The 25,969-nt window shown below is 55.4% G+C and overlaps 1 protein-coding gene across 2 annotated transcripts; it reads left to right on the forward strand.

The window, feature by feature from the left end:
* The first annotated feature begins 3,276 nt into the window (after positions 1 to 3,276).
* Positions 3,277 to 25,107, forward strand: SYT12 (synaptotagmin 12). 2 transcript variants are annotated; one of them, XM_049890018.1, is made up of 9 exons: positions 3,277 to 3,541; positions 4,093 to 4,200; positions 9,624 to 9,679; positions 13,278 to 13,471; positions 15,662 to 16,054; positions 19,958 to 20,173; positions 20,873 to 20,993; positions 21,990 to 22,123; positions 23,792 to 25,107. In XM_049890018.1, exons 3-9 carry the CDS (start codon positions 9,646 to 9,648, stop codon positions 23,963 to 23,965), a joined length of 1,266 nt encoding a protein of 421 aa, XP_049745975.1. In that variant the 5' UTR covers positions 3,277 to 3,541; positions 4,093 to 4,200; positions 9,624 to 9,645; the 3' UTR covers positions 23,966 to 25,107. The 2 variants fall into 2 exon arrangements, with proteins under 2 accessions (XP_049745975.1, XP_049745974.1); XM_049890017.1 differs by lacking the exon at positions 4,093 to 4,200.
* The last annotated feature ends 862 nt before the right edge of the window (positions 25,108 to 25,969 follow it).

The raw sequence follows: 25,969 nt of genomic DNA on the forward strand, positions 1-25,969 counted from the left end.
GTGCCAGGAGTCTCTGGGTGGTGCAAATGGTTAAGAGTTTGGCTGCTAACCAAAAGGTTGGAGGCACGAGTCCACCCAAAGGCGCCTTGGAAGAAAGGCCTGGCAAGCTACTTCCAAAAGGTCAACCATTGAAAACCCTAGGGAGCACAGTTCTTCTCTGACACACATGGGGTTGCCATGAGTTGGAATCAACTAGATGGCAACTGGTCTGGTTTACTGTGTGCCAAGGACTGTCCCACATGCTAGGCACTATCGCATTATACTACAAAGAAGAAAACAGACAGAGTCTACCTAGCCTATAAGTGTAGAGCTAAGAGCAGCAACTCCAGAGCCAGGCTGCTCGGGTTCAAATCCTGGCTCTGCTACTTTCCAGCTGTGTGACCATAAACAAGTTACATAACCTCTCTGAGGCCCCACTTCCTCAGCTGTTAAATGGAGCTCAGAATTGTATCTCCCAATGGGGTTGGGGTGAGGATTCAATGCACTAGTGCAGTGTGAGAAAAGCACGTGGCGCATTGACAACGTGCCATATGTTTATGATTATTAGTCTAGTGGGGGACGCAGAAACTGAACTGTAAACAAACACAGAATTCCAGGTTATGGCTGGTGTTTTGGAGGAAATAAACCACACGCTGTAGGTGAGATTAGTGGAGGGGCTCCACTAGGCAGGAGTCAGGAGGGCCTCTCTGAGGAGGTGACTTCTTTAGGGTGATGTGGAGAGAATGGAGAAATCCGTCTAGAGGTTCCTGACACAGAGGGAGCAAGTTGGGTCTCAGAAAGGTTATGTGATCTGTTCATGGTCACACAGTTGGGAAGTAGCAGAGCCAGGGAAAGTGCTTTTCAGGCAGAGGGACCAGCAAGTTAGCATCCCTGCAGTGGAAAATGGCTTAGCCGGCCTCAGGAACACCAGAAGGCCCAAGGTAGGAGTGCAGTGGGCTCGGGGAACGGAGTGTGACAGGTCAGAGAGGCCAGAGGGCCGATCATGCAGGTTTCTATTCCCAACACAGCAGGTACAAGAGGTGTTTTTGTAAATTGTATTGAAGCGTATCCCACATGCAGAAAAGTACACACATCATAACTCTACACAGATATTCACAAAGTGAACATGCCTGGGAAGCCAGCACAGAGATCAAAACCAGAAGGTGACCAGCACCGCAGAATTCCCCTTAGGCCCCTTCTCATTCACCCCCGACCCTGCAGTAGCCCCATCCTGACTTCTGACAGCAGAGAGCAGTCTGGCCTGGCTTTGAACTTGGCAGAATTGGACTCGCACAGCACATGTTCTCTGGCATACGGCTGCTTGTGCTCAGCAATGTGTTTGTGAGATTCACCAAGCTCGTTGCAGGCGGTTGCGGTATTCCGTTGCGTGATGCTACGCAATGCACTTCTGCGTTCACCCTAAGGATGAGCATCGGTGGTTTCCAGTCTGGGACTACTCGAACATTCTCATCCCTGTCTTTCGGTGCACGTATGTATGCTTTTCTGTTCATTAAGAATTTTGAATCAGGAAATTGACAAAATCTCATTCCAAGCTCACTCCAGGTACTGCTCGATTCTGGACTGGCACCAGAAGTGGACCAGCCCCAACTTAACCTTTCTTCGGCTCCAACAGATGCCCTTACCAGAGTCTGCCCTGTGGTCTGCTGATGGCGTCTCTTACCCCCAACTCTCTCCCAAATGAGGAGGCCCCTCATTCCTTAGGCCTCAGTGCCCTCACTGGAAAATGGGCTCAATCACCCCAAAGCTGCAAGTAGCAATGAGGATTAAGTTCAATGGGATAGTGGCAGGTAAAGCCCAGTGCCCAGCCTCCCCCCACCTCCCTAGGCACATAATTAACCCTGGGCCTCTCTCCTTGCTCTGCCACACCGAAGCCAAACCAAACCCATTGCTGTCGAGTTGATTCCGACTCATAGTCGTGACCCTATAGGACAGAGTAGAGCTGCTCCACAGAATTTCCAAGGCTGTAATCTTATAGGGTCGCTATGAGTCGGAATCGACTCAACGGCACTGGGTTTGGGGTTGGTTTTTGGTTAGTCTTTACAGAAGCAGACTGTCACATCTTTCTTCGATGCAGCAGCTGGTGGGTTTATCAGCCTTTTGGTTATCAGCCAAGCCCTTCCCCACGGTGCCACCGGGGCTTTCCTTTCTCTTCCAGGTCCAGGAAATGAAATGGAAATCAGCCCCCACCCCCGGGGGGTGGGGGAGGTTGAAGCTGCAGCCCTCCCTTCCCCCAGCTCCCCAGGGTCCTGCTTCTAGACCCTCTGCAAGGCCAGCACAGGTCAGCCCCTACTGAGAGGGCAGTGCCCGCAGGTTGCTCTCGGCACCAAAGGCCCAGAATGCAGATGATCCAGTAACTTCAGCTGCTTTTGCCACCTGCTCCCCAACTGAGATCCTCGTGCCTCTACCTTATCCACCCCGGATCCTCAGCCTGCACCCCCCCCCCTCCGCGCCACACAGTCACCCAACCAGCCTCTTCTCCTAGTTACTGTGCCCACAGCACGTGGCACCTTCCTCTGCACACCCCGGCCCCTCCTCATGTGTGCCGGGCCTCCCTGCCAGACTGCACGGGCAGGGAGGGACCTGTCCCCTGTTCCCGGAAGATCGCCCACACCTGGCGCTGTGCCTAGCACCCAGTGGGGGCGTCGTAAATATCTCCTGAATGATTCATTCATTCCTTGGGAGAGGAGGCAGGACCCCTAAGTGGTTAAGAGTATGGAATCTGAAGTCCCCCAGACCTGGGTTCAAGTCCTGACTCTGACCTTTGGCTCTGTGACTTTGCCTCTCTAAGCCTGTTTCCTCATGGATAAAATGGGGTGATCATGATCCCATCTGGCCATTGTAAGGACTGAGATGATTTGCGAGGGACCAGCACAGATCCGGCCCACTGTAACAGCTCAGCCATGGGGGGGAAGAGAACACCCACCCCTCGCACGCCTGTGCGTCTGATTTCTCTTGGGCTCCCGGGAGGCGAGCAGTACAGAGAAAGAAACTGAGGCCCAAAGGGGGAACAGGACAACCTGGGGTCGCCATCACGTGGTGCGGCAGGCTGTGGCAGCGTCCAGCGCTCGTGCTGCCTCTCAGAGCCCCGGGTGAGCACTCCCAACCCCACTTCATTCCCACGCCACCCTCGTCCCTCTGCCTGGGAGAGAGGGGCTGGGCCCGGCCTTGAGGCTGCCCCTACGGGCCCCGGGGAACGCTTGGAAATCTCCAGCCGAGACCCCGGAAGCGCGGCACCACTCCCGGGAGCGGAGGGCGCGCTCGGGATTGTCACTTTAAATTAAAGAGGGACCGGGCGGCGAGCGCGAGGGAGCGCGCGGCGGGCTCCTGGGAGCGTGCCCAGACTGCGGCGCAGCTCCCGTTTGCCGCCTGGCCCGCCGAGCCCCCAGCCCGCGCCGCGTCCTCCGAGGCGAGTTCCGGGACACTGCAGGGGCGGGGTGGCGGCAGTAGCCGGGCTTGGCGCGTGGGCGTGCGCTGCGGGAGACCGCCGGGAGCCCTGGCCGGAGCCGAGCCCGAGCACAGCAGCGGCCCTTCTGCGGAGCCGGTGAGTACGTGCCGCCGCTCGCCCGCCTGGCCGGGATGCGCGCCTGGCGCGGACGCACCAGCCCTTCGGCGCCCTGGTCCCGGCCCCGGGCACTCCACCACCGCACCCTACGGGCTGCAGCCCCGCGCCGGCTGCAAGCGAGCGGGGTACCGCGCACGCCGGGCGCCCTTCCCCGCACGGGCTCTCCGCACACTGCGCACCCACCGCGCCCGCACGCCCGCCTTGCGTGTGCACACACGCTCTCGCCCGCCATTTACACGCCTCCCCTGTACCCGCGTGCACACACGCCCCTCGCTTTCGCACTCGGTGCCCTAACCCTCCCTACTGCGTCTGCCCTGGCCTCACGCCCCCATCCCCAGTCAGCCTCCCAGACTCCGGGCCCTGTATACTCTGGGGGTCCTCGAGACAAGGGCTCCGGGATGCCGGAGCTTCCCCAATCCTGAGGGGCACGTCGTTCCCCATCCCCGGGGGGGCCCCGGGCTCAGTGAGGGCTCGGAGAGGAATCCCAGGCTCGGGTGGCACTGGCCCGGCCTGAGTAGAGGACTTTTCAGCTCCCTGGAGTATGAAGCGCTCCAGATCCAGGACCTCGGGGGCCGGCCATAGATTTGGGCTGAAGAGGAGCTGGGAGCGGGGCTGAACCTGGAGCCCGGAGCCACGCTGTAGGTGGAGGAGCTGGGAGCTGGCCATCCTAGTGACCCCCTCTTCCAAGGGCAACCGAGGGACTCCGTGCCCTGCCAGTCATTGATGCCACCCCCAGCCCAAAGAGCCTGGAAACCTGCACCCCAGAATGTCAGGCCCTATCCCATCAGGGGGTTACAGGTTTGGAGAGCCACAGCGGCAGTGCTAGAAAGGGCCTCAGAGTCCCCCTTCTTGTTAGAAATGAGGAAACTGAGCCCCAGAGAGGGAAGGAGACCCACCCAAGTTAACACAGCCAGTCCAGAGACTCCCAGGCTGGGGTTTAAGTCCAGACCCTGCCTCTTGTCATTTTCCTGTGCCTCAGTTTCCTTATCACCACAATGTGGAGAGTAAGAGCCACTCAGAGGGCTACGGGGAGGACTTGCTAAGAAAGCACATGGCAAGACCTCTGTACAGTGCCTGGCACAAAGTAGGTGCCCGAGAAATGCCAGCCTCGCAGTCTGTGCTGTGGTTTCTGTGGGCTGTTTGGGGGTGGCAGCAGGCTGTGGTTATCTCAGAAACTGGGGGAGGTGCTCGAAAAGGATTTCAAACCTTTAGGTCCTAAGAGGCTCACACCTGGGAGGTTCGAGAGCTCCCCTGGGTCGCCCTCCTTCCTGCTCTTGCCTGTTCCTTGCTGGCCCCAGGGTGAGGTAGAAGAAGCCAGCACCTTGCTGGCCAGGGAAATGATGGGGGAAGGGAGTGGAGAGACTCAGCCCCCTCTCCCTGCAACGGCACAGAATTCCTGGAAAGCTGTTTCTCTGACAAGCCCAAGAGGGGGACGCCACCGTGATCAGATTCCAGCAAGGCAGGGTGGCAGCTGTCCCTACCCCCAGAGTCTGGTTAGGAGGCTTAGTGGTGGCCAAGAGCTTGGATCTACCCTCCCTGGTACTGACCTTAGTGTTGCTACTTGTATTCCGAGTGGCCCGGGGCCCCATCTTCCTCACCTGTAAAATGGGGATCCAATTATCCATACAATCATCAGGTCTATATGTTGCACCTACTGTGTGCCAGGCACCCTGCTAAGCACATAGTGTATCCAAGTTCCTACAGCAACTTTGCTAGGTCTGTATTTACTAAGCCAGAAATTGAACCTAGAGCTGTTTGCAGTGAGTGAGTTCCACGCGGCTTTAGGCTTGGAGCCAGGGGCAAGCGTGAATAGGTCAGGTGGGGAGGGGTGCTGAGGAGCTCAGGCGTGGATCTGGAGCAGCTCCGTGCTCCCCTGCTTGCCCCACTGTGCTCCGTTTCCTGTCCGTCAGAAGCGCAGGGGAAGCTCTGGCCCCAGGCTCCCTGGCCTCCGAGGTGCCTTGTCAGCATCCTGCTCCAAGCCGCAGCCGCAGCCCCTTTACCTGGCCGACCTCCAGGCTGCCAGCAGAGTGCTGAGGTGGGCAGCAGGGAGATAGAGTCAGGGGGTCATGGGGACAGGGAGGAGAGCCGTGAAGGGTGCTTGCTGCAGACCCAGATCTGGCTCAATATGGCTCAGTCTCAGCTCCCTGACCACTCGGTGGGTGACCTTGGGCAAATTCATTGCCCTTCACTGAGCCTCGCTGTCGTTCTCTGCAGAGTGGGTGTAGTAACAGGATGTGCCCCCCGGGGGTCTCAGGGGAGGTGATGGAGAAGACGGGCATGAAGTCCTGGGCATAGAGGCTGTCGTTCCTAACAGAAGCAGCGCTGGACCCAGCAGCAGGCAGGCCGGCTGCCAGGCCCAGCTCCACCCTGCTGACTGTGTGGCTTTGGGCAAGTCGCTTACCCTCTCTGAACTTCCGCATCCAAAGGCCAGGTTACCAGGCTTGTGAATGCAGAGGCCGCCAGGGGCCAACAGGTTAGGGCCCATGTCGAGTGGGAAATTTCCCAGTTGTTAACTATGGTCAGATCAGTTTCGTTTAAGACCATGGAGGCACGTGGCAGGCTGGCATTGCTGCCGCGCAATCTCACTGCTCAGTCTAGGGGCAGGGGACCTGTGTGGACCATCGCCAGGCTGATAACCACAGCAGTTCATGATTGCCAAACCCAACCACACTCACCTTTCGTTCCACCCTCCTGGCACCCTCATGGGTCAGCTATAGGCTCCATTTTACAGATGGAAAAACCGAGGCTCAGAAAGACTAAGAAAATTGCCCGAGGTCACTTAAGCTAGTGAAGGGGCAGGTCTGGAATTCAGAGTTGAGTGTGTCTGACTCCAAACCCTGTACTGAAGCAGCCTTGCTTTGTTCATGCCTTCACAGCCCCCCACCCACACGCTGCACTTTGACATCTCCCCCTAGAAATTGCCTCCATCCACTCAGGCAGTGTGTTCCAGCTCTGACACTTGACAGGGGGCCACAGCTGGAACTTCTGGCCGGGGGTGTGCCTAGCAATCATTCGTGCCTTCACAGAAATCCCAGCCCCTGAGAAAGGGTGTTGTGATGGGGGGCAATGTGGAGTCTGTGGTCTGGGCTGGACCACCTTGGCAGGATGGGGGCCCCTCAACAGCAGAGGTCTGAAACAGCCTGTGGTTCTGTCCTGTCCCTACCACGTATACCTTGCCGCAGGGGTCTAACCAGTCCACAGGGCTGGCATCGGCTGTCCCAGCTGGGCCTCCCTCTCGCTAGGACAGCCTGTGCCAGGTAAGCAAAAAAAGAAGGCTGCTGGCATTGTTTATTGTATTCCTGGCAAGGCCAGGGCAGGCTGGGGCATGTGTGGTCAGATTGGCAGGTGTGTTCAGGTGTCCAGACCCCCCTTACCAAGAGCTAGTGCCACCTGGGGCTTACCAGGTGGCGTGGTGCACACTTGAGCAGTCTGCCTACAGACTGTTAGGAAACTGCTTTGAATGCATATGCCTGCTTGCAGTAAGGCCCAGTGGTTAGGGATGTGGAGCCCGACAGCCTGGGCTACAGTCCTTTCTGGTTAGAAGGTTTATTAGCTGCGTGGCCGGGGCAAATTACTGCCAGGCCTCAGCACTGTCATCTACAAACCAGAGATAATAATTGTGCCTACCTCATGGGGTTGTTAGGTGGACTTAGTGAGGTAATATATATGCAGAGTGCTGAGAACCGAGCCTGGTGCAGAGGGAGTGTTCAGCAAGTTTAGCTATTAGTATCCTGACCTCCAGCCCAGGTCCCAGGAATGAGCTCACTCAAGTCAGGATGGGCAAAGCCCTTCTTGTTCTAGCGCCGCCTTCCCATCACTATGACAACCATATCTCCTGGACCAAGGCATCCCAACTTCTTGGCTCCAAAGCCCCAGCTTGGAGAGGGTCCCCGGATCCTGAAATGCTGGGTCCCAGACTCTCCCTCCAGTCCCAAAGGGAGACTCCAGAATGCTTCCAGCGGTGGCAAACCAAAGGGCCACAGCGCGGAGGGACTTACCCTGTACCTAGACAGGGTTTGATATGTTTTGTGAATTGGTTGCGACGTTTGAAAATCAAGAAACTGCTCGTAGAAAAATCCACGTGTCTGGCTTTTCTTTAAGAAGCCACATTTCTGCTGGAACAGAGGAGCAACTGCCCTTGGGCTGGGTGAGCGTCTGCAGTTCCTGTACCGCCTCCCCCTGTTCTCCCCTGGCCTTGCCCCTTTATTGTATTGCCTGGACCCGCAGCCTATCACAGCCTCTCTGAACTGTGAGGGAGCCCAGAGGTTGGGAGGGAAGGGTTGCCAGGCCTTCTGTGCCCCTTGAGCTGAGAGTAGTGGTTACATACAGCCCAAAGGCTCATGTAGACTCCTTTAAAACATCCCTTCCCCATTCAGAACATGTCCGTGAGCTAGATTTACTTCTTAGCAACAATGATCATAAATCTGGGTTCAGGGGATGGCTTGCATGAGTTCCTAGATCTCCTAGAACAGCTTCGTCAGACCTCAAGCCAAAAAAAAAAAAAACACACCCATTGCCATCAAGTCCATTCTGACTTAATAGTGACCCTATAGGACAGAGTAGAACTGTCCCGTAAGGTTTCCAAGGTGGAAAATCTTTTTTTTTTTTTTTTAATTGTACTTTAGATGCAAGTTTACAGAACAAATTAGTTTCTCATTAAACAGTTAGTACACATATTGTTTTATGATGTTGGTTTACAATCCCATGAGATGTCAACACTCTCCCTTCTCGACCTTGGGTTCCCTATTACCTACCAGCTCTCCTGTTCCCTCCTGCCTTCTAGTCCTTGCCCCTGGGCTGGTGTGCCTCGTTAGTCTCGTTTTGTTTTATGGGCCTGTCTAATCTTTGGCTGAAGGGTGAACCTCAGGAGTGACTTCTTTACTGAACTAAAAGTGTGTCCGGGGGCCATACTCTCAGGGTTTCTCTAGTCTCTGTCAGGCCAGTAAGGCTGATCTTTTTTCGTGAGTTAAAATTTTGTTCTACATTTTTCTCCAGCTCTGTCTGGGACCTTCTGTTGTGATCCCTGTCAGAGCAGTCAGTGGTGGTAGCCGGGCACCATCTAGTTGTACTGGACTCAGTCTGGTGGAGGCTGTGGTAGATGTGGTCCATTAGTCCTTAGGACTAATCTTTCCCTTGTATGTTTAGTTTTCTTCATTCTCCCTTGTCCCCAAAGGGGTGAGATCAGTAGATTATCTTAGATGGCCACTCAGGCTTTTAAAACCCCAGATGCTACTCACCAAAGTAGAATGTAGAACCTTTTCTTTATAAACTATGTTATGCCAGTTGAGCTAGATGTTCTCAGAAACCATGGTCCCCACAGCCCTCAGCCCAGCAGTTCGGTCCCCCAGGGAGTCTGGATGTGTCTATGGAGCTACCATGACCTTGGCAAGGCTGTAAATCTTTGTGGGAGCAGATCACCCAGTCTTTTTCCCAAGGAGCCGCTGAGTGAGTTTGAACCACAAACCTTTCAGTTAGAAGCCAAGCTCTTAACCACTGTGCCACCAGGGCTCCTTATTTGGGACATGCTTATACTAAAAAATAATCTGCAATTCAATTAATTTCAGGTATACAATGAATAACTTTTTACCATAAGTATATCCCATGCAATATTTGGTATGTAGAAAACCAAACCAAAACCCATTGCCGTCAAGTTGATTCTAACTCATAGCTACCACATAGGACAGAGTAGAACTGCCCCCATAAGTTTCCAAGGAGCAGCTGGTGGATTCAAACTGCTGACTTTTTGGTTAGCAGCCAAGCTCTTAACCACAGTATCACCAGGGCTCCATGTGGGATATACTTATACTGAAAAAAAAATCCGAAATTCAAATGTAGCTAGATTTTCTGTATTTCATCTGGCAGTGCTGGAATGAGGTCTTAGAGTGCTTGAAAAGAGTTTTAAATGCCATTTTAAAAAGCGCCTTTCTTTTATTGGGCTCCCTTCACAGCTGAGGGAATTCCACGGTGACAGGCAGGCACACAGGTGCCTGGAATTCAGGGCATTGGGTCAGGGTAGGTGGCCCTGCACAGCCCTTCCTGCTGACTCTCTTTTCCCTTCCAGCACAGCCAGTGTGGCAAGCATCATGGCTGTGGACGTGGCAGAATACCACCTGAGCGGTGAGTCTCAGTGGCCAGCCTTTCCCCTCTACCACACCTGTATGCCATCTTCAGGTCCCTTGCACCTGCCCTGGGGTAGGGGTGTCACTGCAGCATGAATAATGGTCCCATTTTACTAGGAAGGACAGTCATTGACTTGCCCAAGGTCACGTAGTCTTGGGGACACCAAGCTTGGGCTGTTCTAGGTCTCATTTTTCCACTCCAGTGGCCTCTTCCTGTTGAAGCAACTCCCCCCAATTTGACTTGAGAGATTCCCCTTGGAGACCTTTGTCCCACTGCTCCTTGAGGACAAGTTTGTGACATGGAATCTACTCACTTGGGTCCGTTTGTAGAGCCTGGCAAGTAGCCAAGAAAACCCAGGAAGGTTGGTGTTAGATTTATGGAATGTTAAGCTCAGAGAGCACCCAGTCCTAGATGGTAAATATAAGGATGTAGCTCCCACCTTCTCATCTGGTGCCATGGCAGGCATAACTAATCGATCACTGAGCTTGGAGATGGCATGGAGACACCAGATATACTCCTGCAGCCCTGCCAATCAATGGTAGGTGGTGTCACAGCTGAAACAGACGTCCCCCGCCCCCCATTTACAGATGGGAGAAGTGAGGCTCAGCCAGGGAAAGATACAGTAAACGAGTGACAGTCAGGACAAGAACTCAGGTCTCCTGACTCCCAGCCCAGGGCTCACCACCTCAATAACCCCTAACCTCACATAGCCCCCAGGCAGCCCAGCACTGGGATGAAGGCTGTATCAGGGACCACCTCTCCCAATCCCATCTCCCTCCCTAGCCAAGGATCCTCACTTCTCTCCAGTGATGAGACCTCTCTGAGCCTCTACTTTCTCATCTGTAAAATGGGGCCAATGAGGCCTTCCTCGAGGGGTTTTGGGAAGATTCAGTGATCTAACTAACACATATAAGAGCCCGACAGTGCCAACACAACTCTTTCCCAGCTGCAGTCCTTTGTAGATGCCTGGCTAAGTCCTCCGGTCTCATGTGGAGGATTTGAGTGCAGACCTGGAGCCAGACTGTCTGGCCTCAGCTTCCTCATTTATGAAATGGAGATAATAATAGACCCTACCTCCCAGGGTTGTTCTGTGGAGCCAGTGGGTTAATATATGTGAGGTGCTTGGAACAACTCAAACCCATTGCTGTCGAGTTAATTCCGACTCATAGCGACCCCGTAGGACAGAGTAGAACCGCCCCCTAGGGTTTCCAAGGCTGTAATTTTTACAAAAGCAGACTGCAACTTCTTTCTCCTGCAGAGTGGCTGGTGAGTTCAAACTGCCAGCCTTTTGATTAGCAGCCAAGCACTTAACCACTGCACCACCAGGGCTCTTTACTGAGCACTAAAACCAAGCAAACCCACCACCATTGAGTCAATTCTGACTCATAGAGACCCTATAGGACAGGGTAGGACTGCCCCCATAGAGTTTCCAAGGAGCGCCTGGCAGATTCAAACTGCCAGCCTCTTTGTTAGCAGCTGTAGCACTTAACCACTACGCCACCAGGGCGCTTTGCTTAGCCCAGGGCCCTGTAAGTAGTAAAGAGGAAGTGCTTTATAAGGAGAGTGACTATTGCTGCTACCACTGCGACTGTTCTTTCTCAGGTCTTAGTTTAGACCTCACTTCCCCTGGGAATTCTTCCCATACCAGCCCAAGTCTGGTGCTCAATAAAATGAATAAATAAATGATCATTAATTGTCATCGTGTCATGTCACCTTTCCGGGGTTTTCTCCCACTCTGAGAGGGCCTGGACTTGGTCCTTTTGTGCCCCCAGCCCTGTCCTGCTTTTCTGACAACCAGACAGCTGGCTTCCATCCCTCAGTGCCCTGGAGCCCTCTCTGGGGAGCTTGGCTCTGTCTGCCACCCCAGCTGTGCCCAGCGCCTGCTTGGACCTCAGCTCCTTCCCTCTGGCCAGCCGCCTGCTAGTGCCCAGCCTCACGTCCTGCACGTCTCAGCAGGAGCCCTCATGTGTGCACCACAGACTATAGTTCAACTATCCCCGATTCACCCAACTTCCAGAACTTCCCAGCGCCTTGTCAGGGCTGAGCCTGGGACCCTCCACAGATCTCTTAGCTGTGGTTTTGTTTAGCCCACAGATTACATTCCATCAACAAGAGAAGTCAGGCACAAAGAGGAATTGCTCACAGTCCTTCCATCCTTATTATCTGCTGCTTTTGTTTGTCCCTGGTCCCCCCAGGCCCCATCTTTTGTTACCGTGTGATTTACTAGGTCAAAATTGTGTGGTCATACCATGTTGGGGATTGATTTTTTTCTCTTAGCAATGCCAGAAACATTCCCCACTTTGCCAAGGTGCAATCTTCATGACCTCAATTGTCACTCTCGAAGGCCAGAGAATTTCTCCCCTAAGACAGCACCAGCCCTCACCAGCCCAGCCTTCAGGCTGTTTCCAGATTCCTGCTATTTAAATACAGCCTCTATGACTCAGGACAGACAAAAAAGCTTCTTGGGATTTTTCCTTTCAAATAAATACCCCAGGGTGGGACCACTGGGCAGGAGATGTCCTTTTCATCATCTCCATTTCCCAGAGGAGAAAACCGAAGCACAGAGAGACTAGGTGGCTTGCCAGGAGCCCAGGTGCCTGCACCCAGCTTCTGCTGTCTCTTACCTCTGAGGAACGAAGCAGATAAATAGATGTGTTCTTTGATCTGTCTCAGCCTCAGTTTTCCTCCTCTAGAAGATGGGGGTAGGGACCTCATAGGGTGCTCATATCCATTGCCCTCCAGTCAATTCCGACTCATGGTGACCCTATAGGACAGAGTAGAACTGCCCCATAGGGTTTCCAAGGAGCACCTGGTGGATTTGAACTGCTAACCTGTTAGCAGTCATAGCTCTTAACGACTACACCACCAGGGTTTCCCCGGGATGCTCATAGTGCTTGGTAAATGTGGCTGAAAGTGGGGCCCTGCCCTTCTCCGGAGTGAGTTTATGTTGTGGATTCCAGCTGTGGTTAGCTGGGCTGGGGGAGAGCAGGGCAGGCAGAGGCTCCTGCTGCAGCGTGGCAGCCATTGCTGATTCCTCCCTGTGTGGCCGGGCTGGGGGAACGGTTGTGGGGGGGGCGGGGGGAGGCACAGAATCGCTGCAGCCCAAAGTGCCCCCCCCCGAACACTCTGCTCACGCTCAGCTTTTTACACACCCTTCACCCTTCCTGCCCTAAACTCCCAGTCCCTGTTGCTTTGGGCTGGCACACTACTTTCTCCCCCTTCATAGCTCAACTTAAATGTCCCTCCCCCAGAAGCCCTCCTGGGCTGCTCCCAACTCAACTCCTGTCACCCTGTTTTCTCCATTTGTCCCCAGACTGTGAGCTACTTAAGCACAGGGGCTGGGGCTGAGGCAGACTCGCCTATCACATCTCCCTATGCCTACAGGGTACTGGCATCCAGCAGGTGCTCAACGGATGTGTGATGATAAATCTCCAGCCCTGAAATGACTTCCCCACTTCTCTCCACCCTGCTTACTCAGGAGCCACACTGGGCCCAGGCTGGGTGGGGCAGTGGTTATGCCTGCTTCCTGGGGTGGAGGTCTATAACCACTGGGGGTTCCCGGGAACCAGTGATGAGGGCTTCCCTTGCCTTGCAGTCATCAAGAGCCCCCCTGGCTGGGAGGTGGGTGTCTATGCCGCAGGGGCCCTGGCACTGCTGGGAATCGCAGCTGTGAGCCTGTGGAAGCTCTGGACGTCGGGGAGCTTCCCCAGCCCCTCCCCGTTCCCAAACTATGACTACAGGTACCTGCAGCAGAAGTACGGCGAGACCTACGCGGAGGCCAGGCAGAAGGTGAGGCTTTAGGAGGGTGCTCCTCATCCCTACCCACCGTCCACTCCCAGGGTGGGCTCCGCTCCTTCCTGTCACTCCCTCCCTCCCTCCTTCCTGGTGAATTTCTTCCCTGTGAACAGGGGCCAGCCTGCACTTGTCCACCCCCACAGCTCCAATTCCTAGCCTTGAGCTGTTGTTGGGCTCCATCAGGTCAATACCTACTCATGGTGACCCATGCGACAGAGCAGGACTGCCCCATAGGTTTTCCTAAACTGTAATTTCTACCCAAGAGCCCTGGTAGCGCAGTGGTTAAAGCTGTAGGCTGCTAAGCAAAAGGTTAGCAATTGGAACCTACCAGCCTCTCTGCTTCCATAAAGATTTCAGCCTTAGAAACCCTGTGGGGCGGCTCTACTCGGTGCTGTGAGATTGCTGTGAGCCGGGTCAACCTGAAGGCAGTGGGTTTGGTTTTTTGGTTTAGTCTTTTGGGGAGCAGATCGCCAGGTCTTTCTCCAATGGAGCTGCTGGTAGGTTCAAACCACCAACCTTTTGCTTAGCAGCCAAGTGCTTAAGAATTGCGCCACCGGGGCTCCTAGCCCTGTCCTAGGTAATGAGTAAATACTTGCTGAATGAGTGAATGCTTTCCATTTTAAAAACCGTCCCAGGAACAGTACAGCAAAGCATAAATAAGAAGGAAAACATCCAAAATACCGCTGCCCAGAGGCAAGCAACTGTTAACTGTTTTTTAACTGTTACGGTCTGATACATCTCTTTCCAACTTTTTCAGTCAGGTACCCCTCCCCCAGTCTTTCTTCCATGTATAGTTTTCACACAATGATGTCATATGTCCATAGACTTTTACACTCTGCTCTTTTCATTTCATAGTTGAAGCATTTTCCCGTATGTTTGCACACCCACCGTAAACAGCGTTTTAATGGCTATGTAAGATTACCATTTATGGATGAGCCATGATTTACTAAATGCCATTATAAATAATGCCATCAATGTTTTGTATGTAAAACTTTGTCTTCATTTGGGATTATGGACTTTGAATGGCTGCCCAGATGTGGAATTACCGTGTCAGGCAGTACAAACATCGTACTGCTGAAGGTTTCATTCTTTAAGACTTGGCAGAGAGTTTTTCTAACCTCACGTCAGGTTCCAGGGAGCACAACTGGAGTGTGTTACCAGGTCGAGGTCCCTCCCACCTGCTCACTCACTCGGGATGTTAGGCGAGGCTTTTTCACTCTGTTGGGGGGGAGTGTAAATTGGTACAACTTTTCCAGAGAGCATTCTGGCAACAGTATCAAAATCCTTCCAAAGGCCTGTGTCCTCTGACTCAGAATGCTAAGTAGGTAACAAGATTTCAGGCTGCAGGATTTGTATTTGTGAAAATTTTGCAACAACGTAAGTGTCCAGCAGTAGGGGAATAATAAAATAGGGTTATCCACTCAGTGGTAGGTGGGAAGCCATTAAAGATTACGGTAACCGAGACAGTATAGCAACACAGGAGATGCTTAGGGCACAAAGGTATTTGCTTTCTCACATCCCAATGTCAATTTAGAGGCAGTAACCCTTTGACTATTGCTGTAATTGTTGTTGTCAGGTCCTGACGACCTGAGGCGATGTAGTAGAATTGTCCCACAGGATTTCCTTAGCTGTAATCTTTATGGAAGCACATCACCGGTCCTTTCTCCCGCAGAGCTGCTGGGTGGGTTGGAATCGCCAACCTTTGGTTTGCAATTGAGCACTTAACCGTTGCGCCACCAGGGCTCCTTACTATCAGGGTGAGCGTTACCCAACATGAGCTCTTTCTCAGGCTGTAAACGGTTTTTGTAAACTCCCTTTGAGGCTGCTTGAGCATCTATTAAGTGGCTATCCCCTCGTTCTCTGACATTCTCCTCCTGCTGGACGCTTAGGTTGCTGACTACTTTTCCTTTTTATAAACATCACTGCATTGGACATCTTTGTGTATGGAACTGTGTCCATACAAATAAACAAGTTGAGATAAAGCTTTCTTCCATCCTGGTTAGGGGGAGAAAACTAAGTGACATGAAACAGCGTCCAGCAAGGGCCTTGCTAACCGAGGGATGCACTGTTTTTGTGTCATGGGAACTTAGAGGGGCCTGAATAAACAGGACTTATCTCTGCTGTCCTAAAGATCTGTGCCTCTTGCCCACGTGATACTTCCCTCTCCCTTTTCCTCACCTTCAGAGAGTGGCTGCCTGGACCGGCCAGCGGGCCGCTGCGCGGGAACCACCCAGCCGCAAAGGTAGCCTCAGCATTGAGGACAACTTCCAGAGCATCAGTGAGCTGGGGCCCCTGGAGCTGATGGGCCGGGAGCTGGACCTGGCCCCCTATGGGACCCTCCGGAAGTCCCAGTCAGCCGACTCCCTGAACTCCATCTCCTCCGTGAGCAACACCTTCGGGCAGGACTTCACACTGGGCCAGGTAGAGGTGAACATGGACTACGATGCCGCCTCGCACACCCTCCACGTGGCCCTCCTGCAGGGCAAGGACCTCCTGGAGCGGGAGGAGGCCAGCTTTGAGTCCTGCTTCATGCGTGTCAGCCTGCTGCCTGACGAGCAGATCGTGGGCATTTCCCGGGTAAGTGGGTGCCGGGAGCATGGGGCGGGACCTCCTGCACGTGGACTGGACCCGGATGCACTTGGTGGAGGTGGGTGGGGGCTCACTGGAGTTCCCCCTAGGCGGCCGAGTCTGCAGGGCCAGATCGGATCCAGGGAGGGCGCTAGAGAGCAGGTTTGGACATTGATCCTGGACTGAAGGTGTGGACTACAGCAAGAACCGACCGGGTGTTTGAGGCCTCCATCTCAGGGCTCCCGTTGGAGGAGGTTCTCAGTTCTGATGTGGCACTGAATACAGCCTGTGCTACTCTGTCCCCTGGATCAACGTGGGGTCCCTGCAGGAAAGGCTGGCATGCTCAAGTTGGCAAATACGAGAAGTGTTAACAACAAGCACCGTTCACAATGGTGTGGGTGGGTGGTACCACCCCAGGTCTGAGGGGATGAAGGCAAGGTGAGCTTCCTGGGAGAGCCACCTTGGCAGGAGCTGCGACATTTGGTCAAGGGCACGGTCAGCCCACGCAATACAAAAGAGAGAAAGCTGGAGGGATAGGAACCCTCTCTCTCCAACCTTATCTCCCTCAGTGACTCCTACCCGCTGACCTTATCTGAAGCCAAAGGAGACTGTAGGAGCAGCCTGCAGATAGGCCAGCCCTAGAGAGAAACCAGAAAATGGGAGATACCCACCACACCCCAGCAGGCTGGTGCCTCTGCCTTCCCAAGAGGGAGCAAAGCCACGTGAGCTATACCCTACAGCCCAGCACCAGCAACACGCAGGGGCTGGGTGGGGGGTCCAGGTGGCTGGGCTGGGAGACCTCTAAGATGGGCCCGGGTGACGTGTGGCCTCTGACCTGAGTGAGAGGGGCCTGAGGACCTGCAGGACCAGAAGTGCCTCCTACTCCTCAGAGACCCACCTGTGTCTGCTCACCTGGACTGTGCTGAATGCTGTCTGCCCCTCAGTGGGGGACAGTAGACAGTGCCCTCCCACTCCCGCCGAACCCCCATCACTCCAGGAAGGTCTAAAACTACCACCAGCCATGTGCATGTGGGGACTGAGCAGGGGTGGCCCAGCTTCCAAGAGGCAGTGTAGCAGGTGGTTCAGAACACAGGCCCTAACTGCCTGGGTTCAAATCCTGACTCCACCACTTCCTACCAGTGTGAGCTTGGGTGGTTCTGGACGTTGGCAGACAGCCGCCACCCAAGCCTGAGGCATGCTGAGAACCAGTTCACAGAGCCCCCCACAACTGTGAGCCTGTCGTTAGCCTCCTGGAGCTGATGGGGTAGACTGTTAGGACACCTTACAGATGGGGAAACTGAGGCTCAGGGATGCACTTTGCCCAAGACAACCCCAGTGAGTAAGCAAGAGATCTGAGATTCAAACCAGAGGTTCCTTTCCTCCTCCATCCGTGTGCTCAGAAAGCCCAGAGGAGAATGGGTGGGCTGGGAGCCCAAGACCCCACAGCAGGGGACAGCGAAGAGGCCAGTTTGGCCAGAGCAAGGAGAGATGGGGCAGGAGGATCTGATCATAAATGCTGAGGTCAGGGGATAGGGGGTGGGCTTGGGGGGAGCTTCATCCCACAGGGCAAGGAGCCCTAGAAGGTTCTGGAGCAGGGGCTGGGTGGGGTGCATACCCCCAGAGAACAGCAAGAGGAGCCTTCCCAGTGCCCAGGCAGTGGCTGCAGAGTGCCTCAGGGCCCCTGGAGGCGGGAAGGTGGGCTTCCTACCATCACAGCCCAGCCAATCCCACTGAGGGGGTGGCCACCCCCAGACTGGGCAGTCCCCCAGCTTCAGGCCAGGTGCTCAGGATAAGAGCCCCTGTCTTTAAATACTACCATGCAGTGACTCAGGTAGCACCCATGGAAGGGGGAGCAGTGCCTGTGGGTGCAGCTCCTGGAGGGGCCTGCCCACAGCTTCCTGGGAGGAGGCCAGTGGTGCCCACCTGGCAGGACCGAGCTTGGAAATGGAGTCGGCCCAGCCTTGCCTAGTCACTGCATCCATCCATCCGTCCGTCTGTCCGTCCGTCCATCCATCCATCTGTCCATCCATCCATCCATCCATTCACCCATCCCACAGTGTTCAGGGGGTCCTGGGCTGTGCTCTGCAGTGGGCTAGGGCATAGGGCACAGACCTAGCCTCGTGGTGTGCAGGTGTTGGGGGAGCTGGTACAGAGGCCATTGTATAAAAAATGGTAAGGACAAGGGAGAGGTGGCCCCTAGGGAGGCTGGTGGCCTGGTGTGGAATACCTGGTCCTGCCTGAGGGCCACAGAGGCTTTCTGGAGGAAGCGGTACCCAAGCTGAGCCTCAGACGGTGAGTGGGACCAGTCAGATGGAGGAGTAGGGGGGAGCATGGCGGCAGAGGGGATGCCTTGGGCAGAGGCCTGGCAATGGAAACGATTTTGTCCCAGGGTGATAGGGAGCCACGGAAGGATCTTGAGTAGATGAGCAACATGGTCAGATCTGCATACAAAAGGTTACCCTGGCTAGACAAAACGTTACCTGTCAGGTGGCTAAAATGGGTCTAGCCACTGGTTGGAGTCTTGCTCAGGGGACTTTTGGCTGCTCTGGTCATGTGAGCCCTCCCAGGCCCCACCCCCATCAGATGCCCAGGGACCGTTTGTGTAAGCCACAGGCAGGCCCAACGCCCAGGACACCCCAAGCTGCTCTGGTGCTATGCTACTGGCTGGTTTTGGGACCCTGGACACTAGCTACCACTTGGACCCCAGCTATTTAGGCTGAACCAGAACCTCAAGAAGACCACAGGCAGCAAGGTCTTTGGACAGAGCAAGCTATAATTCAGGGGGAAAAATTGGGATGTTGCTCTTTTTGCCTTGCTTCTGAATGCTGTGACCCCCACTCTGCCGGCTGAAGTGTGTCCACTACTCAACCACGGAGAAGAGAAAGACATAGGTTTTCTCATGCATTGACTATCGGCTTCATCATCATGAACCAGCAGGCATCTCGTGTGATCTGGCCTGCCATTTCAGGGCTGCCAGGGTGCAGGGCTCAATCTGAGACTGTGCCAGGCCCTTTGGGTGAAGGGCTGTGTACCAAATAACCAGCATTCATTCAGGCTCTCCCACTGCACCAGCCATCAGACTAGGAAATGCACATACATTGTATCATGCTGGGTACCATCCTTTATCCCCATTTTACAGATGAGAAAACTGAAGCTCAGCGAGGTTAAGGGATTTGCCCAAGACCACACAACTGGAAAGCGGCAGGGCCCAGGTTCAACCCAGGCCCGGGGGCAGCATTATCCTGACTCCCACTCAGCATCAACAGCACTCAAGCCCACAACTGGCACGTGCCTGGCCCAGGACCTGGCTGCAGCAGGTGCAAGGGAGACGGAAACCTACTGCCTGAGAGCTGCTTGGGGTCCAGGGCGGCAAACTCCAAAGCCAATAGTTACAGTCCTGAGGTGCATGGGGCAGATCAGGAAATGTGATACCTTCTGCCTGGGGCCTCGGGAAAGCTTCCCAGAGTGAGGTGACACTTCAGTGGGGCTTTGAAGGATGAGGAAGAGTTGGCCTCACAGGGTCCTCCAGGCCACAGAAGGTATCGTGGAGAGACTTAGGGGAAGAAAAAGATGTCAGGAATCACAGGGGTTTCCTGAAGCTAGTGGAAGGGGAACACGTAATAGAAATGAAGTATACGAGAGAGTAGGTCAGATGGTGGAGGCTTCGAATGCCAGGCCACCAGACTGACCACCACTGAGGGGGGCACAGAGGACGTTTAAACCATGGAAGGTCAAGGCTGAGCCCCCAAGGGAAGGATAACCAATGAAGTTGCGGAGGCAAGAGAACCAGGACTCCAGCCCAGGTCTCTGGACTCCCTGTCCAGTGCTTTCTCCCTCCTGTGGCCTCCCAGGCCCTGGCTGCCACCTCTTCTCCAACTTTGGAGCTTCCTTCATGCCCCTTTCTTTCTGCAGATCCAGAGGAATGCCTACTCTATCTCCTTCGATGAGAACTTCTCCATCCCCCTAGACCCTGTAGCCCTGGAGGAGAAGAGCCTACGGTTTTCCGTGTTTGGCATTGATGAGGACGAGCGGAATGTCAGCACAGGGGTGGTGGAGCTGAAGCTTTCTGTGCTTGATCTCCCGCTGCAGCCCTTTAGTGGCTGGCTCTACTTACAGGACCAGAACAAGGTGAGCCTGAGCTGCCTCAGCCTACCCGGTCCCTTAGAATTCCACTGCCCTTTGCAACAACCAGAACCCTGATAACTGGGGGAGAGCAGGGAAAGAGGCCTGAGCCACACTGGAGGAAACTCTGCTTACTGCTCGCAAAGGAAAAACACCCTGACCACTGTTTATAGCTCTTCCACTGCTCTTACCACCAAACCTTCAGAGGCTCTGCTCCTACAGGGCTTCTGGCAGGGAAGCACTTCTGGCTCTAAAGTGGGTTATTTCAGACAGAGGCTAAGCTGAAGTTCACCTTTTTGAGTGTAGCAGTATTTGGGAAGTATCAGTGTTGTTGAAGCAAATGATTTAATTCCAGTCTTTCTTGTCTATTTGGACGTCCATGTACCACTACCATGGAATGTTTGCCTTGGCCTGGAAAGAGCAATTGGGAACAAAACTGCACCTGGTTGCTACATTTGACAGGCAACCTCTGGTCCACCTTCCAAGGCAGAGCCTACCCTGGAGGCAGGGAGGGGTGGCGTATGCTCTATGGAGGGGGAGTCCCTTTCCTGATCCTAGCAGCTTGGTGCCAGCTTGGAGCTCTAACAACAGCTCCTTTTCTGGGGGTAGGGGGGGGGCTTTCACCCTTTTCTGGCACTTGAGGCCTTTCCATGGGCCCCTCAAATCCTGAAGGAAAAGCCACCTGAGCTACCCACCTGTCCCCAGGCTGCCGATGCTGTTGGTGAGATCCTGCTGTCCCTCAGTTACCTCCCCACAGCTGAGCGTCTCACCGTGGTTGTGGTGAAGGCCAAGAATCTCATCTGGACCAACGATAAGACCATGGCGGGTAAGGAAGGTCCCCCTGGCTGCCTGAGGCCTGCCTGGCTCCTCTGGGTGGCAGGGTGGAAGCTGTGGCCCAGGTGCTGTGCCCTAGACATCCAGAGACACTAGGTGGCATGGGGCACAGTGCCAGGCCCCTGGGCCCCACAGCTTTCGCTGAGCTCAGGAGCTGTGCACCATGGGAAGATGAATCCAGATGGGGAAAGAGGGATTCATGGAGGGTGGCGGGGAGCCCCTGTGAGGGAGATGGTAGGGGGACTGAGTGATGGAGAGTCTGAGGGCAGGAGGCAGCAGTTAGGGCAAGGGACACTGGGCAGGGAACCAAGATGGGTGCCCATTTCCCAGGACTGGGGTTCATGATGGAGGCTCTGTGGCCAGAGACAGACTAGCCCTGCAGCCCCAAACAGGGACCAGGGCCCCCCAGGATGGTATGGGCGCTGGGTCTGCAGGAGCCTCCAGCCTCCCCCATCCCCCCGACAAAGTCACAACCATGGAGGCAGCTGTGACCTGGGTACATGAAACCAGAGCACTGGGGGACCCCACCTGTTGGGAGGTGCAAGCCTGGGGGGACCAGGTCCGCGGCAGGCGTGGCACGGTCACCTGGTGGGTGGTAAGTGATGGGCAGACAGCGACTGTTATTTCAGAACTGCACGCTCCGTGAGTCAAGCTCCACTCAGCAGGCTCCAGGTTACTCAGGCTGACGTCTACTCTCAGGCCATTTTTAGAATGGAAAGTGCTGGGTCTCCTGAGGTCCCAAAGCCCTGTGTGAGGGGAGCGTGTGGGCCATAAGGCAGGCTGCCTGAGCCCAAAGCCCAATTTTTATCCCAACACCTGCATGAGCCTCAGTTTCCTCATTTGTAAAATGTGAGTCATAAAGGATGACAGGAGATAATGGCAATAGTGGAGATGGGGGGGTGGAGCCAGTGGGTGAGCCAGATGGGCAGGGCTGTGACAGGCGATTGTGGCACTGGCTCTCAGCCCCCTCCCCTTGGCCTGCCCACAGACCCCTTCGTCAAGGTGTACCTGCTGCAGGATGGGAGGAAGATGAGCAAAAAGAAGACAGCTGTGAAGAGGGATGACCCCAACCCAGTGTTCAATGAGGCCATGATCTTCTCGGTGCCAGCCGTTGTGCTCCAGGTGAGGGGGGTCAGGGTTGGACCAGGTCACCCCCAGGGCCCTGGGACCACTCCGTCCCTCCAGCCTCTCTTCCCGGAGCTCCTGCAGGTGCTGATTTGCCCCAAGCCATCACCTGTCAGGTCGAGAAGCATTTACTGCACACCCAGTGGGTGCCTGTCTGCCCGCTCGATGGTGGGTGCTGGGGACACAGGTGTTCACAAGGGATAGGCAGCAAAGTCCCCAGACAATCCTAATCCACCCAGACATGGCAGTCAGGGGAGGCTTCCTGCAGGAGAGGCTGCTAAGCTGAGGTCTGAAGCAGCTGCATGTGTTAAGGTCTGGAGATGAGCCAGAGATAGCCCAGGGGCCCAGAGCTCTGGCCCTGAATCCCCCAAGCTTCCACCCACAGAGGCCTCTGGGCTTTCCACAGCCCGTGGCTCTCAGAAAGCAGTGAGTCCCAGGGTAGCCCCTCCCAGCAGGGACATCACAGACCAAAGGTGGGGGCCGGCAGAGGATACTATGGTTTGGACCACACCAGTGCCCTGCTTACATACCTCAGAGAATGGGGAGCTCACTACCTCCCCTGACCATCTTCTCCTATCCTCGGGCAATCCTGGCAGTGAGAGTTGTGCCTCAACCCTAAACCTACCCTCATAGCCCTGGGGCTATACAGAACCTACCTGATCCCCCCTCCCTGGAATGCCCCATCTTGGTTTGAAGGCCCCGAACCCCGCCTCACTCTGGGGGTTCCTAATTCAGGCAAATGTGCCAGCATCTCTGCTCAGTCCTAGGTCTCATGGCCCAGCCCTGCCACCCCCAGGGGACAGCTTCCCCTTGTCCCCTGCATCCTCCTGGGTGGTCATAGTGCCAGTACTCCACAGCCTCCAAGACCAGGAACTTTCCTGGGGCCACAGGGGGGCAAGGGAGAGAAGCTGGGCTGAGTTCTGATTTCGGTTTCACCACGTTGACCTCAAACAGGCTCTTTTCCTTCATCAGCTGAGAGTCCGCCGTAATGCTTATCTTAGTAATGGTAACAACAGAGCTTTTTAAAGCCCCAGGCATCATCCTAAGTAAAAGGAGCCTGGCTGGCACAAACAGTTTGCTCTCGGCTGCTAACCCAGAGGTTGGTGGTTCGAACCCACGCAGAGGCTCTGCAGAAGAAAGACCGGGCAAACTGCTCCTGTAAAGATTACAGCCAAGAAAGCCCTATGGAGCAGTGCTACTCTGTAACACGTGGGGTCCCCACGAGGCGGGGGCCAACTCAGGCAGCAAACAGGAGTGCGCTTTACACACTGTCACTCATTTCATTCTCAGAGCAGCCTTATGAGATAGGAACTATTATTATCACCATTTTACGCATGGGGAAACTGAGCTAGCAAGCGCCCAAGTCACCTGCCCAAGGACACACAGCAAGGAAGTGGTGAGGTGGAATATGAACCTGGCCAGCCTGGCTCTTATCCACTGTGTAAGCTGTGGCGTTAGGCCGACCTAGTTCAAATCCCTGCTCCGCCACTTATTTACCAGGCAGCCTCGGACAAGTGTCTTTACTTCCCAGGGTGGAGGTAAGGATGCAGGGGGCTGCACCTGGCACCTTGCAGGGGCCTGGCATTTGTAGGCTGGGACCTGGGAGCCAAGAAGGACCACAGTCATGGCTCCTGGTCCCCAGCGCCCATGTCACCTCCTCCCCAGGACCTGTCTCTCCGTGTGACGGTGGCTGAGAGCAGCAGTGATGGCCGTGGGGACAACGTGGGTCACGTCATCATCGGGCCGTCGGCCAGTGGCATGGGCACCACGCACTGGAACCAGATGCTGGCCACACTGCGCAGGCCTGTGTCCATGTGGCACCCGGTCCGGCGAAACTAGTGGCCAGGGCAGGGTCGGGGTGGGCACTGGAGCTGCCTGGAGCCTGGTGCAAACTCAGCTCCACCCAATGCCCTTCTCCATAGTCCAGCTGGAGCCATGAACACGAAGGCCACCCGGCAGAGTCCCCCAAGGCCAGCGTGGTCCTCTGTCCAGACTTTGGTGGAGGGCTGGCCTAACCATCTGTCCAGGGACCCAGGGCTTTCCCCCACGGAGGACCAGCTGTGGTTGGGCCAGGCCCCAGGGAGGGCAGCCGAGCAAGGAGCCGGGCCCTGGCCAATTGCACTCCCATATTGAGGTCCCCAAAGGTTCTGTCCCTCCCCTGGGAGGGGGACTTGGCCTCTCAGAGCCAGCAAGTTCCCCAGCCCACTCCTCCTGGGAGTCCAGCCACTGAGCTGTCTGTGCGCAGGAACTGAGCGAGTCCTGGGGACCCACATGCTATGCTAGGCACCGGCAGGGGTGACGTGAACCAGATACAGCCCCTGTCGCTGAGGGATGTCCATCTGCCCGGTGCTGAATGATGGCTCAGCCACGTAGTAGACTCGGGGAACACTCTGGGGACTGGGGGACACAGGGAAGGCCCCCTGGGCCACATGGGAGCTGTGCTGTGACAGCTAGGGAAAGAAGTGAGAGTGTCCCAGGCAGGAGGCCCCCTAAGCAATGGCAGGGACATGAACTTGGCCGGTGCTGGTATAGGGACAGAAGGATGAGTGTCCTGTCCCAAATGCAGCCCTCAGCCCCCCCGGTGGACATAAGCCTGTCTCTGGGCAGAAGACGAGACCAGCCCCAAACAGAGGCCCACATGGAGAGCCAGCTCCGAGTTATTCTCTGTGGGATCTGCTCCCCTGAACCTCAATCGCTGAAGACCCAGAGATCCAAAGAGGCCCAGGCCCTGGTCATTGCATTCAGTCCCGCACAAGTCAGGCATTGGCTCAGAAAGCACTTGTTGGTACCCTCAGCCTGCCCGGGGCTGCAGGTGGTGGGGCCCACAGAACAAAAACCCCAGGGGTCCCACAGCAGCTGGAGGGAGCTTTGTTGGTAGCACACATCTGGGACGACGTTGCAGTGGAGAAGGAGGCTCTGAGTGGGTCATGAAGGCAGGGCACAGCCCAGGTGGCTCTAAGGGGCTCCTCTCTTTCACATCATGATGGGAAATGGGGCGGTGAGGTTGGAAGGGTGGGTGGCTTGAGGGACAACCCAGGAGGCTTCGAATGCCAGACTGGGAAGAAGGGGGCTCTGGAGCACAGCTCAAAGCCCTGGAACCCTGGGTGCCCTAGGTCAGGTTTTCTGGAAGCACACTTCAAGGCAGGGGTTCCTGGGAAAGTTGTTTATTGGGGAGTGCCCTTGGTAGCAACCAGAAGGGAGAGAGGGAAGCAGACAGGGCAGGGGAAGACACCGGGCGAATTGTGGCTTCAGGAGAAGTCTGGCCTCAGCCCAATGGCACATAAGCGGCCCCTCACAGCCTGTCCTGCCCAGAAGCAAAGGGGCTGGGCTCTTACCTTCCACACTAGTCAGGCTCTGGCTCCCACCCACTCATAGTTGCAGGGGGCTGGAGAATTCGAGTTCTCTTCCAGGTGTCACCGGCTGAGGCAGCTCTCCTGAGAAGCAGACAGCTGGGCACCCTCACAGCTGGGGGTGGGTGCACCCGGCTGCTCAAAGAGATGGGGAGTGCATTCACTCTACAGGGCTGCCCACAGGTGAGAGCATGGACTCTTAGGTCAGCTGCCCTGGCCCCTTGGCCCTGGTGAGCTGTGGCAGCCCAGCCCAGTCAGTTATCAAAATGGGTTGATGATGGTGGCTGGAATGGGACCCAGGGTGGCCGTGGGGCTGGAGGCAGGACTGTGGCTCCCCCCTCCAGACCCAACCAGGAAGCGCAGGCTGGGGCCAGCCTGGGCAAGCTTGTGCCACCGCAGACCCGGACTCTTTCCACCCAGTGGTCCTGCAGGGCAGGCTGTTTCCCCACCTCCTTCTTTCCTGTGTTCTCTCCCTCTCACTGCATGAAATGTG

Source organism: Elephas maximus, chromosome 7 (assembly GCF_024166365.1).
Source record: "Elephas maximus indicus isolate mEleMax1 chromosome 7, mEleMax1 primary haplotype, whole genome shotgun sequence".
Lineage (NCBI taxonomy): Eukaryota > Metazoa > Chordata > Mammalia > Proboscidea > Elephantidae > Elephas > Elephas maximus.

Bases quoted from the DNA above. Each gene is read 5' to 3' on its own strand.
- SYT12 (XM_049890018.1), top strand. From the start codon at position 9,646: ATGGCTGTGGACGTGGCAGAATACCACCTGAGCG. The intron at 16,055-19,957 runs GTAAGTGGGTGC...TTCTTTCTGCAG, and splicing joins AGATCGTGGGCATTTCCCGG to ATCCAGAGGAATGCCTACTC. The intron at 22,124-23,791 runs GTGAGGGGGGTC...CCTCCTCCCCAG, and splicing joins TGCCAGCCGTTGTGCTCCAG to GACCTGTCTCTCCGTGTGAC.